This window comes from Canis lupus, chromosome 10, assembly GCF_011100685.1.
Source record: "Canis lupus familiaris isolate Mischka breed German Shepherd chromosome 10, alternate assembly UU_Cfam_GSD_1.0, whole genome shotgun sequence".
Taxonomy (NCBI): domain Eukaryota; kingdom Metazoa; phylum Chordata; class Mammalia; order Carnivora; family Canidae; genus Canis; species Canis lupus.
This window is the reverse complement of record NC_049231.1, coordinates 64,519,795-64,534,410: the sequence shown is the minus strand read 5'-3', so window position 1 is coordinate 64,534,410 and position 14,616 is coordinate 64,519,795. Positions and strand designations below refer to the sequence as shown.

The 14,616-nt window shown below is 36.4% G+C and overlaps 1 protein-coding gene across 15 annotated transcripts in view; it reads left to right on the top strand.

The window, feature by feature from the left end:
• The window catches only part of WDPCP (WD repeat containing planar cell polarity effector), a 424,783-nt gene that overhangs the window by 75,573 nt on the left and 334,594 nt on the right, over nt 1-14,616 (top strand). For 3 of the 15 annotated variants that reach the window (XR_005366139.1, XM_038551415.1, XM_038551414.1), the window contains exon 1: nt 9,185-9,315. The exons of 4 other annotated variants lie outside the window; for them this stretch is intronic. Coding sequence is in view for 10 of the 11 variants with exons in the window: in XM_038551415.1 (XP_038407343.1) it covers nt 9,259-9,315 (57 nt within the window). In the remaining variant the exon portion in view is untranslated. Of the gene's footprint in view, nt 1-9,176; nt 9,316-14,616 lie in introns of those variants that run through there. 8 more of the 15 variants (XM_038551405.1, XM_038551402.1, XM_038551412.1 and 5 more) reach the window with 6 other exon arrangements.

The window sequence follows — 14,616 nt, the reverse complement described above, 5'->3', positions numbered from 1 at the left end:
GCTTTTATAAGATTCTTCTACCCTATTAAACCTTTTAGTAATGTATTTGTCGATCAGAGAAGGGGTGAGAAAAGGGCAGAAACCTAGCATTTGCTACTTTAGTACCAACTGATGCAAAATCAAAATATTTGCTATATATTTTAACATTTGTTCTATATATTTCATAATGTTAAATGATTTTGAAAAAACAAACAAATATTATAAAACAACATGAAAGTAACCTGAAGTTTTTTTCAACATTATACATTTAAGAATTACGTAAAATACAATACCATGTATGATTATTACTTACTTTATTACATGCTATATTGAATTATAAATCCTGACAGTAAGAGCTCTTTGGTGCAGTTTGGAAAATGATGAAGCATTACTGAAACCTATTTGAGTTTCAATGCTTAAGAAATCAAAATGGGATAAATTAAAAACTGAAATACAGAATTTATTCATGTTTTAATTAGAAAAATAGTTACAGTGAAACCTACTGCTTTTCTTCATTTTCTGTTGAAAATAAACAATCGCATATAGAGACATATTAATAGAAAGAAAAGATACTCTTACATGCTTTCTGGCCCACTATTCACATTCCTTTATTTCTGAAGGGTTAGAGGTGCCTCTTGCGAGTACCATCCATGTCTATCCCTCAGGGAACCGTCAGAGGAGGCTTTCATATCAGCAAGCTGCTTTCTCTACTTGCTTTACTTGAACAGAGTGTGTATATAATTAGTTGCTCTAGAAGTGAACATTTTATGTGATAAACTTTATGAATTCTATACCTTCTTTTAATTCATTAGATTAGTTTGTTTATACTAGCTATTAGTAACCTAACTTTATAGGAGTTTAACCTCATTATAAAAGAAAAACAAATATTTTGATGTTTTAGAGGAATGTTAACAGAGGTCAAATAAATATTTGTCTTGTTTATAAAAATAATTTGTAAATTAAATAATATTTCTTAATATCGGAAACTTGTTTTTGTATTGAATAGAATTGTGCACATCATCTTTAAGCCACCTTAAATAGTGATATAGAAACAATTACTATATAGATTTTTAAAGGCAAGTTGTTTTTAAACTTAGTTGCTTTTCAAAAGAGTACTTACTACAAAGCTACTGGAACATAACCTTTTAATAGAATGCCTTGCTTCTATTTAGAATAACAATAAAAATGAAGTTTTTAGAGTATTTAAGAAATAGGGAATACTGGGATGCCGGGTGGCTCAGCGGTTGAGCATCTGCCTTCATTCAGCTCAGGGCATGATCCTGGAGTCTTGGGATCGAGTCTGGCATAGGGCTTCCTGCATGGAGCCTGCTTCTTCCTCTGTCTGTGTCTCTGGCTCTCTCTGTGTGTGTCTCTCATGAATAAATGATTAAAATCTTAAAAAAAGAAATAGGGAATACAAAGCATGTCCTGAGTCACTGAAGAAGTGATTTATTAGCTATTATCTACCTATCTGTTCATCTATCAATAAATGACATTATTTACTAAAATTGTTGGTTCTCATTCTCTGATTGCCTGTAGATAATAGTTCCAACTATTAGAAAGAAATGCACTACTAAAAATTAGCTTGATAATACTTGGAGTAATCAAAGTATTACTAGACATAATTTTTAACCATCATTTGTGGAGCAGACTTTATTCAGCATACTTATTAGCTTATTCTTACTATATGTTATAGAAGTTTTGGCAATGTGAAAGAATTTTAACTGCTTTTACCTTGCTATATATGTATAGTTTTTACTTCAAGTGAAAAGAGGGGTTTTAGTTGTCAAAAATTAGCAAAACTGCAGTGAGATAACTGTTTTCTATACAAGTGTAAATTGTGAGTTCACTGTCTTAGAAGAAAAGACAAATAAAAATAATAATAATTGCATATATTTGGGAAAAGTTTCACCTCTTATCAAATACTATTTTTGCTAAAAAGAGTTTTCCTTTAAATATTTCAGCAACAGGGCAGCCTGGGTGGCTCAGTGGTTTAGCGCCGTCTTTGGCCCAAAGCCTGATCCTGGAGACCCAGGATCGAGTCCCACATCGGGCTCCCTGCATGGAGCCTGCTTCTCCCTCTGCCTGTGTCTCTGCCTCTCTCTCTCTCATGAATAAATAAGTAAAAATTAAAAAAAATATTTCAGCAACAGATGATGAAACAATATTCTTTAGCAGTTTATAAGTTCTGGGTGACTTGTGTTCAGGAATTGCAAAGAGGAAAATTGAGAAAAGTCTGAGAAATAGATACAAGTCCATGATTTTTTTTAATATTTGTTTATTTGAGAGAGAGAGCATGGGGAGGGGTGGGCAGGGGGATAGGGAGAGAGAGAGTCCTCAAGCAGACTCCCTGCTGAGCACAGAGCTGGATGTGGGGCTCCATGCCAGGACCTGAGATCATGACCTGAGATGAAATCGATCCAGCTGCTTAACCAACTGAACCACCCAGGTGCCTCCAGCCCAAGAATTCTAATGACTAAGCCTATATTGTTTGAAAATATCTACACTAACCACAGAGTTATTTTGCATCTCACCTCATATATCTCAGTACAAAATAAAAGTGACTGATTTCCATGAATAAATAATTTACTTTTCTTAAATGTTACTTCATTAGCAGTGATAGGATTCTGACTCTCAGAACCATTGGAGAGTGAAATTCTATCAGACTAGTTTCATCTTTTCTGCTAGCTTTACTACTTTAAAAACTGTAAACCCTTAATAAATTGCTGAAATCTTGTTAGTTTGAAAATACATGTCAAAATAGTATGTGCTTTAAAAATATTTTCCTTGAATGAGACATGAATGAATGCTTTTAAAGGAGGTGTTGACACTAGTGATTTTGATGATTTGTATTAAGCTATAAGGAAAATATACAGGATGATGTAGTATATTTAAAACAGACTTATGTCAGTAATATATGCTAAAATTGTTGGGGTATAGAAATCATCTTCATAGCTGGACAACCTTGCTTGCATGAATTTCTCTCCCTTTGAGTACCCAAAGCAATTTGTCAAAAGTGAATTTTTAATTTTTAAGTGATGGTTTAAAGTATGTTAAGATGAAAGGCTCTAAACTCAAGTAGATTACAGTGATATCTACCAGATAGTCATATTTCTCAATGTCTTATTTTTCTACATTAGCATATTAGTAAACCAGTTCATATGTAGTGAGTTGATTTTTATTTTTTTATTTTTTATTTTTTTAAAGATCTTATTTTATTTATTCATAGAGACAGAGAGAGAGAGAGGCAGAGACACAGGCAGAGGGAGAAGCAGGCACCACACAGAGAGCCCGATGTGGGACTCAATCCCGGGTCTCCAGGATCATGCCCTGGGCTGCAGGCGGCGCTAAACCGCTGTGCCACCGGGGCTGCCCTGATTTTTATTTTTAATGAATTATTTTATTTGAGTGTCATTGGCACATGGTATTACATTAGTTTCAGGTGTACAACATAGTGATTCCACAAGTTCATACTTTATGCTACCTTTTTTAAAGTTTAAATTCAGTTAGACAACATATAGTACATCATTACTTTCAGATGTAGCTTTTTAGTGATACTTTCTGCTATCTATGTTCACCACAGTGTAGCTACCATCTGTCACCATACAACACTATTACAAATGTCATTGACTATATTCCTTATGCTGATCCTTTTATTCCCATGACTTATTCATTTCATAACTGGAAATTTGTATCCCCCACTTTCTTTCACCCATTTTGCCTATCCCTCCTAAACTCCCTCCCCTCTGGGAACCGTCATTTCTGTGATTCTGTTTTTTGTTTGTTGTTTCAGATTCTACATATGAGTGAAATCATATGGTATTTGTCTTTTTTTCATCTATTTCACTTAGCGTAATACCCTCTGGGTCTATGTTGTTGCGAATGGCACAATCTCATCTTTTTTTTATGGCTATAAAATATAAGTACACACACACACACATGCACACAGCCCTTCTTCCTTATCCATTTTCTAACAATGGATGCTTGGCTTGCTTCCAGATCTGGACTATCATAAATAATGCTGCAATAAACATAGGGGTACATGTATCCTTCCAAATTAGTTTTTTTTTATTTGTATGGAGTAAACACTCAGTAGTGGAATTATTGGATAATATGGTATTTCTATTTTTAATTTTTTGAGGAACCTCCATTTTGTTTTCCACAGTGGCTAAACCAGTTTACATTCCCACTGACAGTGTGTGAGCGTTCCCTTTTCTCCACATTCTTATCAACAACATTTGTTATTTTTTATCTTTTTGATAAATGCCATTCTGACAGGAGTTAGGGGATATCTCATGGTTTTGATTTGCATCTTCCATCTTTTTTTTTTTTCTTCCATCTTTTCATATTTGGTTGGCCATCTATGTGTCTTCTTTGGACAACTGTCTCTTCAGGTTCTCTGACCATTTTTAATTAGATTACTTGGAGTTTTTCTTAGTGTTGAGTTGTGTAAGTTCTTTATGTTTTGGATATAAACCCCTTATTGGATATGTCATTTGCAAATATCTTCTCCCATTCAGTAGGTTGCCTTTTTGTTTTGTCTTTGGTTTCTTTCTTTGTGCAAAAAAAACTTTTTATTTTTATGTAGTCCCAGTGGTTTATTTTTACTTTTGTTTCCTTTTTTTTTTTTTTTTTTTTAAGATTTATTTATTTATTCAGAGAGAGAGAGAGAGACACAGACAGAGGGAGAAGCAGGCTACTTGCAGGAAGCCCGACTTGGGACTCAATCCCGGGTCTCCAGGATCACACCCCGGGCTGCAGGCGGCGCTAAACTGCTAGGCCACCAGAGCTGCTCTACTTTTGTTCCCTTTGCCTTAGGAGACATGCCTAGAAAAATGTTACTATGGCTGATGTTAGAGACATTACTGCCTGTGTTTGTTCTCTTCTAGGATTTTTATAGTTTCAGGTCTCATATTTAGGTCTTTAGTCCACTTGAGTTTATTTTTGCCTGTGGTGTAAGGAGGTGGTCCAGTTTCCTTCTTTTGTATATACCTGTTATTTGCAAATAGTGATGATTGAATTTCTTTGCCAATACGGATGCCTCTTAGAGTCAGTTTTTATTTTTACACCTTATTTGGGATTCCATATGTCTAATTTTGTAATTTCACATGTTACTTTAAATAATGTTATTAACAGTTTATAAGTACTTGGTCATATATAATTGACAAATTGATTATATTTTACTTGATTAAAGGCAGGAGTCTGGATTGAGGTTCCTTCTTAGCATTTTGAGTTAAACTTTTGAATGCAGATCATGTTCTTTGAAATTTAAGCCTTACTTGACCTTTGTGAAAATTTTTAAAATTCTCGTTTCTTTGAACATAGCATATAGTGATTGCAGATTTATCATACTCAGATTTTGCCATTGGGGGACATACCTTCTTATTTAGCAGAGATAAGACATTCATTCATTTGACAACAAATATTTATAAAACATCTACCATGTTCTATAAGAGTAATTAAATTACCTATCAGGGCACAAGTCAATTTCAGTCTTGTGGGGGACACAGACAAGTAAATAGGTAAATCTAAGTATGTAAATTGATGAGTACTGTGAGTGAGGAATATACAGGGTACTCTGAAAGTACCTGTAGTGGAATTAGGTTTGGCCATCTAACCAAATCTTAGTGGAGTCTGGTATTGGGGAAAGCTTCCTGGAGAAAGTTTTGGCTAACCTGAGGCATAACATGTATAAGGGTTAGCCTGAGGTGAAGTGTTAAAAGGGAAAAAGATGTGGGGGTAGCTAAGTGTATTTCACATAAAGTATGTACAAAGGAAAGAGGAGCTAGAGAATGTGGCATGTCTCATGGGACTCTAGAACTTCAGTGTTCAGAGATGAAGCCAGAGGTGTGAGCAAGGACTATTTCATGCATGGTCTTAGGTATTATTGGAATTTCATCCTTAGTGCGATGGAAAGTCATTAAGGCTTTTCAGAGAAATGACATGATTCTTGTTGCTGTTTGGAAGGGTTTTGCTGACAGAAGGAAGAGTGGGTTGGGAGAAGTTAGATTAGAGACAAGGATATAAAGTGTAAGGACATTCTGGGTAATTGGTTGAGATGTGTTTGAGCCATAAACTATTTTGGTAGCAGTAGAGATGAAAAGAACTAGATGAATTTATGAAATTTTAACTAGTAACAGCAACAGAGTTGGTAATTGATAAGATGTGGGGTATGTGGAAGAAATAAATAGTAGTAAAGGTAACACTCAAGTTTCTAACTTAAGTAACTAGGTGGATAGTGCTTCCATTTAATGTGATTGGGATCATGGAAGGATTCAGAAAAGGAAGAATATGGATTCAGTTTTATAATGGTGAACCTCAAGTTAATGTGGAAGATGGGTAATAGGAGGTGGATATATAAACAAGCTGCTCAGGAGAGAAATGAGGGCTGGTGACTAAAAGTCATCAGCATGTAGGTAGTATTTGGAATAGATGAGGAGTTTTGCAGGGAGGGTATAAAGAGATCTCGGAGGACTCTTGAGTAGGATCCTGAGGAATCCAATATTTAAGAGATGGACAGAGGAAGAACCAGTGAAAAATACTGAGAAGCAGCAATTGGAGAGAGGTAGGTTGAAAATGGGGAGAGTGCTGGGTCACTGAAACCAATGGATGAAAGTGATTAAAAAGGTTATCAGGCAGTGAGAGTAGAAATATAATGGTAGAAAATGCACCCTATATGGGAAATTCAGATGAAGTGCTGTGTGATTTCAGATGAAGGAAAGACTCTCTGGCTAGGGAACAGGAATGCTTCATGGAAGAGGTTGCACCTGAAAAGCACATTTAAAGAAACTCCTGAATGGCAGGGAATATATTCCAGGTAAAGCGGCAACATAGTAACAGGTAGGAGAGTATGAGGCTTTAGAAGTAACAAGTCGTATGTTATTTAGCTACAGTTCTAGGGTTGGTGTTAGAGGTAGTACTAGAAAGGTAATGGGGAAATGAATATGAAGGCCATGATTGACATGCTGAAAGCTCTATGCTCTTGGCAATAGGAAGCCATAGGAGGATTTTAATGAAATCAGAATGATTTCATTCCTTTTAAGACTGTAGCATACTTCATTGTATAGATATATCACATTTTGTTTATCCATTCATCAACAGTATATTCTTTAGGGATACATATATAGGTAGTGATATATTTTGGGTAAAGGAAAGTAACCCAAAATTCAGGGTGCAGGTCACGTCTGGAGGAGAGAATGGGAGGGATGTGACTTGGGGAGGGGGTGCGAGTGTTTTACGGTACTGGTAGTGTTCTGTTTCTTTTCTATTCTTTTTTTTTTTTTTTTTTCATGAGAGACAGAGAGAGAGAGGCAGAGACACAGGCAGAGGGAGAAGCAGACTCCATGCAGGGATCTCGATGTGGGACTCGATCCCGAGTCTCCAGGATCACGCCCTGGGCTGAAGGCGGCGCTAAACTGCTGAGCCACCTGGGCTGCCCTAGTGTTCTGTTTCTTAAACTGAATGGCGAGTAAAGGATATTCATTTTATTCGTTAAATAGCTTATATGTTTTATACTTTAGTATGTATATTTCACAATTAAAAAAAATTAAAGTGATCATGGCAGTACTGTAATTTTCAGTGTCTTGTAAATAGAATGATATAAGATTCGTTATCTGATAAGATTAATCTATCAGTAGGTTAGGTTGGGGCAAAAAGAGGTTCTTTGGAGAGATTACTGAAATAGTCCAGAAAAGGAGTACAGGGCCAGAACCAAATCAAACTGTAGCACTGGAGAAGATTAATATAAATCAGGAAATTAATATAAATCAGGCAAAGAAATCAAGAGTATTTGTGAACTGGTGGGACAGGGTGGAGTGGAGGTTGTTCATTTTCAGTGTGCTTTCTTTCCTTTTTCTCACAGTGACTTTATTATCTAAAGTCACTTGTATTGAGCCTCCCCCTATTCCCTTGGTCTTACTCAACAGAAGACCTCTCTTCATTCTTCATTAGGAAAAAAAATAAGTTATCAAGCTTTACACTATTAAGTAAAAGTGTTTTACTTTTTTGGTCCCTACCTCACATAAAAGAAGCATGAAGAGTCTGAGATTTTACCTTACTTGCAGTCTACTAAGTTAGCCAGTTTCATGGAAGCTGGTAGAAAACATGAAATTCCTGGGTCAGAGTGAAGGTTAGTTTTTATTCATAGCAATAGAGTGAAGTATTAGCATTTTTTTTCTAATCCCCAGTTTCTTTAGTGTGACATAAAGAGTGCCAGATGATACCTGTACGTGCAGTGGGTTGTATTACAGAAGAGCTTAGGGAACCTAAACTTTTTGTAATGGGAAGTAAGCATGCCTGCCCTTTGCTCCATAAGAAACATTACCTCTATTTTCCAGGGCTATTTGTTATCCTTGAAGAGATCGTCTAGAACAAAGGGCCCTCAGTACCTCTTTTGCAGAAACCTGAGAGATTTATGGACAATTGTCTCCCAACACCTCAGAACATCTTAATATTTATCCTTCTTTCATTTCTATCAATCTCAGAAATATATCATTTCTTTTCATAGCTAACACTTCAACTTTGATTTTTATCCTCTTCTCTCTTGACTTCTGAGGTCTTATATCATGGCTATGTCTTCTCAGATCTTTATCAAATATTTATTGAATATTATGATACAGTGTGAGATGTTACAAAGCAGCTTTATGTAGCACTTACGTTAGTTAAGGTACTCAGATAAGTAAAAGAAATATTGAAGATTATCTTAGAATAGGATAAACTCGGTAAAGTTAAAATAAAAAAGAATGACGTGGAAGAAACTGGGATTGGTCCTATTTTACATAGTGATCATTGCAGAGACTTTTAGGAAGAAGTGACCTATGCACAGAGATCTGAATTATGAGAATCAGATTTCCACATAAAAGAAGAGCACAAAAACTCATAGGAATAAGATTGATATTTTTTGAAAAACAAAAAGAAAGCCCATGTTTCTGGATGGTAGTGAGCTAAGGAGGACAGTGGTAAATGATGAACTTAGATAGGTCCAGATTACTAGATTCAGATGACAAGACATTTGAATTTTATTTGGTCTATAACCTTTGTTAGTCCACTATATCTTTCTTTTAAATTATAGATATTTTATGGGCCTTTTCCTGTTCTAAATAACTTTTTGAAGAGATGCCATTACTTCCCATTCTTTTCCAAATTCTATAGAACCAAAGAATTAAAAGATAAATTCTCAACACTGTTGGAAGACGAAATGGTGCCATCAGGTATTGTGAGGAATTGACAGCCTGAAGGCTGGAAAATGACAGCCCAGAATGGCACAGAGAACAACTGTGCATGAAAGGAAAGCCTCAAAACTTTCAAGTTCTTGGTAATGGGGGTAATCATTTCAAGGTATGTGCCTTAAATAGGAAGACAGTATTTCTCCTTGCCCAGTTCTTTCTCCTCAAATCATTCACAACACATGCATTCTCTATTCTTTCCTCTCTCCCTTTCTCTCTCTGACACACGCACACAAACCCCCCCCCACACACACACATACATACACACACATGCACATACTAAGGATAGCATTTGTCTATTTCTGAAATTCAAAACCATTTGTAAGGTAAACTACCTACCTGAGGAAGGCTTCCACTGTGGCTGTAGGGACATGAGAAAAGAGTAGAACGTGAAGTAACTTGGGAGGACTTATCTATGTTACAGAAGCGTACAGGAGGAAAAATGAAAGACAGTCCTGCCCAGGGGGAAATATGTTAGAGTACTCACAATCAGAGTAAAACTGTTTTCCTCTGTTTTTGTCACTTGGAGCCTTCTCAGCTTACCCACACATCTTAATGTGGCTCTGGCCACTTAATATACCAGCAGTCAGCCTTCCTGTATAGGAAAGAGACTGAATGGGGGAAATATCTGTATGGCTATAGAGAAAACCTGGGCCAGCTGTGTGTATACTCATCAACTTAGATTTTTGTTCATAAATATGAATGGACAGCCAAGGATCATCATCAGACACTTAAGAAAACCAATGCAGGAAAAGAAGAGCGAAGATGAACAAACCACTGATTTGGATGAAACATTTAATTCAAAGAACAGAAGAACATACAAAATATATTCTAACCAATAATTTTTGAGAGATTCCAGAAGATAATGGAACAATTCAAAAGAAGCAATGAGCAAATGATCTTTGAAATTAAACATATGATTTAAGGTTTAAAAAAATACAGGGAAGGCCCCTGGGTGGCTCGCTTAATTAAGGGTCTGCTTTCAGCTCAGATCATGGTCCCAGGGTTCTAGGATTGAGCCCTGCATTGGTCTCCCTGCTTATTGAGGAGACTGCTTCTGCTTGTGCTCTCTCTGGCTCATGCTCTGTCTCTCTTAAATAAATAAAATCTTCAAAAAGACGAATAATAAATAAAATAGAGGTATTTGGTTCAGTTAGTAGAGCATGCAACTCTTGATCTCAGGGTTGTGAGTTTAAGCCCTACATTGGGTGTGGAGCCTACTTAAAATTTAAAAAAATCTATTTTAATATTAATATGTTATAATAAAATATAAAATTAAATTAAAAATAATTTAAAAATTATATATCATTGACTTTTGAACAGTGTGAGGACTAGGCATGCCGACCTCCTGCACAGTTGAAAATCTTTTTTTTTTAAAGATTTATTTATTTATTTATTCATGATAGAGAGAGAGAGAGAGAGGCAGAGACACAGGAGGAGGGAGAAGCAGGCTCCATGCTGGGAGCCCGACGTGGGACTCTATCCCGGGACTCCAGGATCGTGCCCTAGGCCAAAGGCAGGCGCTAAACTGCTGAGCCACCCAGGGATCCCACAGTTGAAAATCTGAGTATAACTTTTGACTCTCCTTGAAACTTAATTACTAATAGCCTGTTGTTGACTGGAAACCTTACTGATAACACACACTGTTGATTAACACATATTTTATATGCTATGTATATTACATGTATGTATATGTTCTTACAGTAAAGTAAGCTAGAGAGAAAATATATTAAAATTGTAAGGAAGAGAAAATATATTCACAGTACTGTACTGTGTTTATTGAAAAGTCTGGTATACGTGGACCTGAGTAGTTCAAACCTGTGTTGTTCAAGAGTATGTCTTCTCTATATTAGAAGAGCAAAACAATGTAATAGATCTAACTACAGACTGAAATAGTAATCTGGAAGATAAAATCAAAGAAATATTAGAGTTAAAAGACAAAATGTGGGAGAGAAGCTAAGCCATGGAAGGTCAATCCAGACAATGCATTGTAACTAGAAATTGAGAAATAAAGGTTGTCCCCCCGCCCCCCATATGTAGCCATGTGGCCTTAGGGGACTGTTGGTATTTATGATTGCGATGGGCCTCTGGACCTTGTTTCAACCAGACTCTCTATTTTTACAAGTTTTATATGTTAGAGTTAGTGTAGTATTTTATTGAAGGAAAAAGTGGTCTACCAGGAAAAAAATGTCTGAAAATTAGTGACATATGGGATAAAGCTCAGATTTGCTGTGTTTTATTCAAAGGTCTTCACAGTTTTACCACAACTTGTCTTTCTAGGGGGAGTGAAAGAAGATTACATAGAAAGGATAGGGGCCAACTCACATAGGGGTATGTAAGGCAATATAAAGACTTTAAGACCTATGGAATGAGAAGTTTTTGAAGAGATTCAGACAAATAAAATAGTCTAATTTTTGTATATTTAAAAAATTTAAATTAGCTATTATATACTATGCATTATATATTAAAATTCTGAAAGTATTTTATATTTCTATGGGAAATGGATTATGGCTCAAAAGTTGAAATGCGGGGCCAGTCAGAGGCATTAAATGCTCCAGGCAAGATAAACTGGTGTTCTAAACTGAAGAGGTAATAATTGGGATACAAAGAAGATTTATATATTCTAAAATATATTAGGATATGTTTTAGAAGAAGGTGAGCCAAGGGGCAGCCTGGGTGGCACAGTCCATTAAGCCTCTGATTCTTGGTTTTGGCTCAGGTCATGATCTTGAATCATGAGCTTGAGCACCGGGTCAGTCTCTGTGCTCGGCACAGAGTCTGCTTGAGAGTGTCTCTCTCCCTCTTCTCTTACACCTCCTGTTTGTGTTCTCTCTCTCTCTCTCTCAAATAAATAATAAAATAAAAATTAAAAAAAAAAAAAAAGCTGAGCCAAGAAGGGAAAAGTTAACATGAAGGTGGTGAATGATAGTAAGAGAGATTTGAAAGAGTGGGGGGTTTTTTTTCCTTTCTCCTCTCTTCCTTTCTCCCTCCTCTGTCACCTTTTCCCCCAGCCTCTCCCTACCTTTTAGTAAAACAGAGAATATTTCTTTTGTAGTCATAATGTACTCCATTTTGTTGGGAAAGGAAAGGAGTTGGTGGTAAGACTGGAAAGGTTGCCCACATTCAAAATGAATTGCTTATATATTTAATAAAAGGATAATCAGAACTTTAAAAAAATAAACATTTGTTATCCTCATAGTTTATCTGTATCAGATATTTAACAATGGCTTAGATAGGCAGTTCTGGCTCAGGATCTCTCAAGAGAGTGCAGTGATCTGATGGCTGGGCTGGAGCTGGTGGATCTAAGTCCCGGGAGGCATATGGTTAGCAAGGGGGTACTGGTTGTTGCCAGGGGGCCAGCTCTCCCTCCCCAAAGTGTTCTTCTTCATGGGCTGTTTGAATATCTTCACGGCATGGTTCTGGCTGTGCCCTCTCCCCCTGGCCTCGGGGTGACAGGCAGCTGCAGAGGAAGGTTCTGAGCCTCATGGGCAGCTGTGGCACCTGGAACATGGGGCAGAGCACTCAGAACTTTTTAAAAAATGATTTTAAATACCCTACAATGAAAGAAGCATGTACTGACAAAAATGATGGACTTGGGGATTAAAGAAATTTGGAAAATAGGAAAATACTACCTCATATGGTTGTTCTTAAGGTCTAACTAAGAAAATGCATATAAAACACCATACAGTAGACACTCTGGCTGAAAAGAAAACTTCTTTCTTCTTGATCAAACATAAGATAAGTTACTTTAAAACCTTAGAGATGTTTCAAACTTGTTGAAGTTTAAAAACAATACAATTTCTAAGGGAAAATTATACATATTTCCTTATTAGCATAATCACTGATTTACATGTAGGAGGTTAACAGTGCAAATTTAGTTTTCAGGAATTGACCATTGCTTTATAAGAGTATTAAACCTTTTATTGGGGCAGCCCTTGGTGGTGCAGCAGTTTAGCGCTGCCTGCAGCCCGGGGTGTGATCCTGGAGGCCCAGGATCAAGTCCCACATCGGGCTCCCTGCATGAAGCCTGCTTCTGTCTCTGCCTCTCTCTCTCTATCTCTCTCTCTTTGTGTCTGTCATGAATAAATAAGTAAAACTCATTTAAAAATTTAAAAAAATAAACCTTTTATTGAATATCTTTAATTTAAAATGTTTTTTGAGTACGCCACATATTGAATAATTTGTAACAAAGTCATGCCATAAAACTGATGTTTGAAATAACTCATATAAGTGTACATTGGAATATTTATGGAAGGGGATGCATAGTTAAACCAGTGTTCATGCCAAATCCACCATGCACTCATATGTATTGAGCTATACTGTTAAAAAATATTTTGTAATTAAAATATGTATACCACCAAATTTTCTTTGTTAGAAAATAACTGACATATAATATTTACTAACTACTGAGAAAATAGCAAACTCTGCTTTGAATACCTAGACACCTTCTCATTGGCTGGCACCATCTGTGACAAATTCTGAACTGTACTGTTTACAGACACACAGCTGCAGTCTGAGTTGGCACCAAAACCAAGTATTGACGCTGTGCTCTTTGCAGCCCTAGCCCTGTCTAATTCCTCTGGAAGGGAGGAGATGGGAGAAGAGGTTGCAAATGCAGGAGTGGTGAGAGTAATTGATAGTTTATGTCTCTTCTCTCTTAAGAAATAAACCCTCCCCTTGTCTCGAAACTCCTTTAGCTACCACTCTTTTTCACCATCCACATTTATGGCTTCAACTACATAATTGGCTCCTAATATTTTTATTTTTATTCTAGAACTCATTCCTGAGCTCCATTGCTAGAGTTGGGTGTTTAATGTCTACCTAATGCTTTAAGTTAGCTTAACAGTCTACAGAATATTCATCTTCTAATAATAAATGCTAACTGTGGGCAGCTCGGCAGTTTTGCACCTATTTTTAAATGCCAGATGACATCATGGAATGTTGCAAAGTCAAAGTGGTGAATTATCCCCAAAAATCCTAGTTGTATTTCTAATAGAAAATATTCTTTCATGGAGAGTGCCTGTTGAAGTAGTGTGATTAGCTGCTATTACAGTGGTTAAACAGACCAATTGAATCAGAATAAAGGATGCCTACCAAGACACTAAAGGCAGGAGTGAGTGAAGCACCAGAGATGAAGCATTTATTCAGTGTTCATTGTTTTTTCCATCTGCCTGTGTGTTCTGAATAAACTTAGGAAGAGGTGGGAAACTTTTTAAGTCAAAATGGCACGCATACATAGTATAGAAGGTCAGAGTTCCATAAGGTTCATCACTAACAATGCATTTGCAATGCCATTTGCATTTCTCAGCACTCTCCTTGGCAACTACTTCCAATTTTTTAGGTATTTTTTCCGATGTTACCTGAATGTTTGTAAGCAACATGCATACTTATTCCTTCATTTTGAAAATGTTAG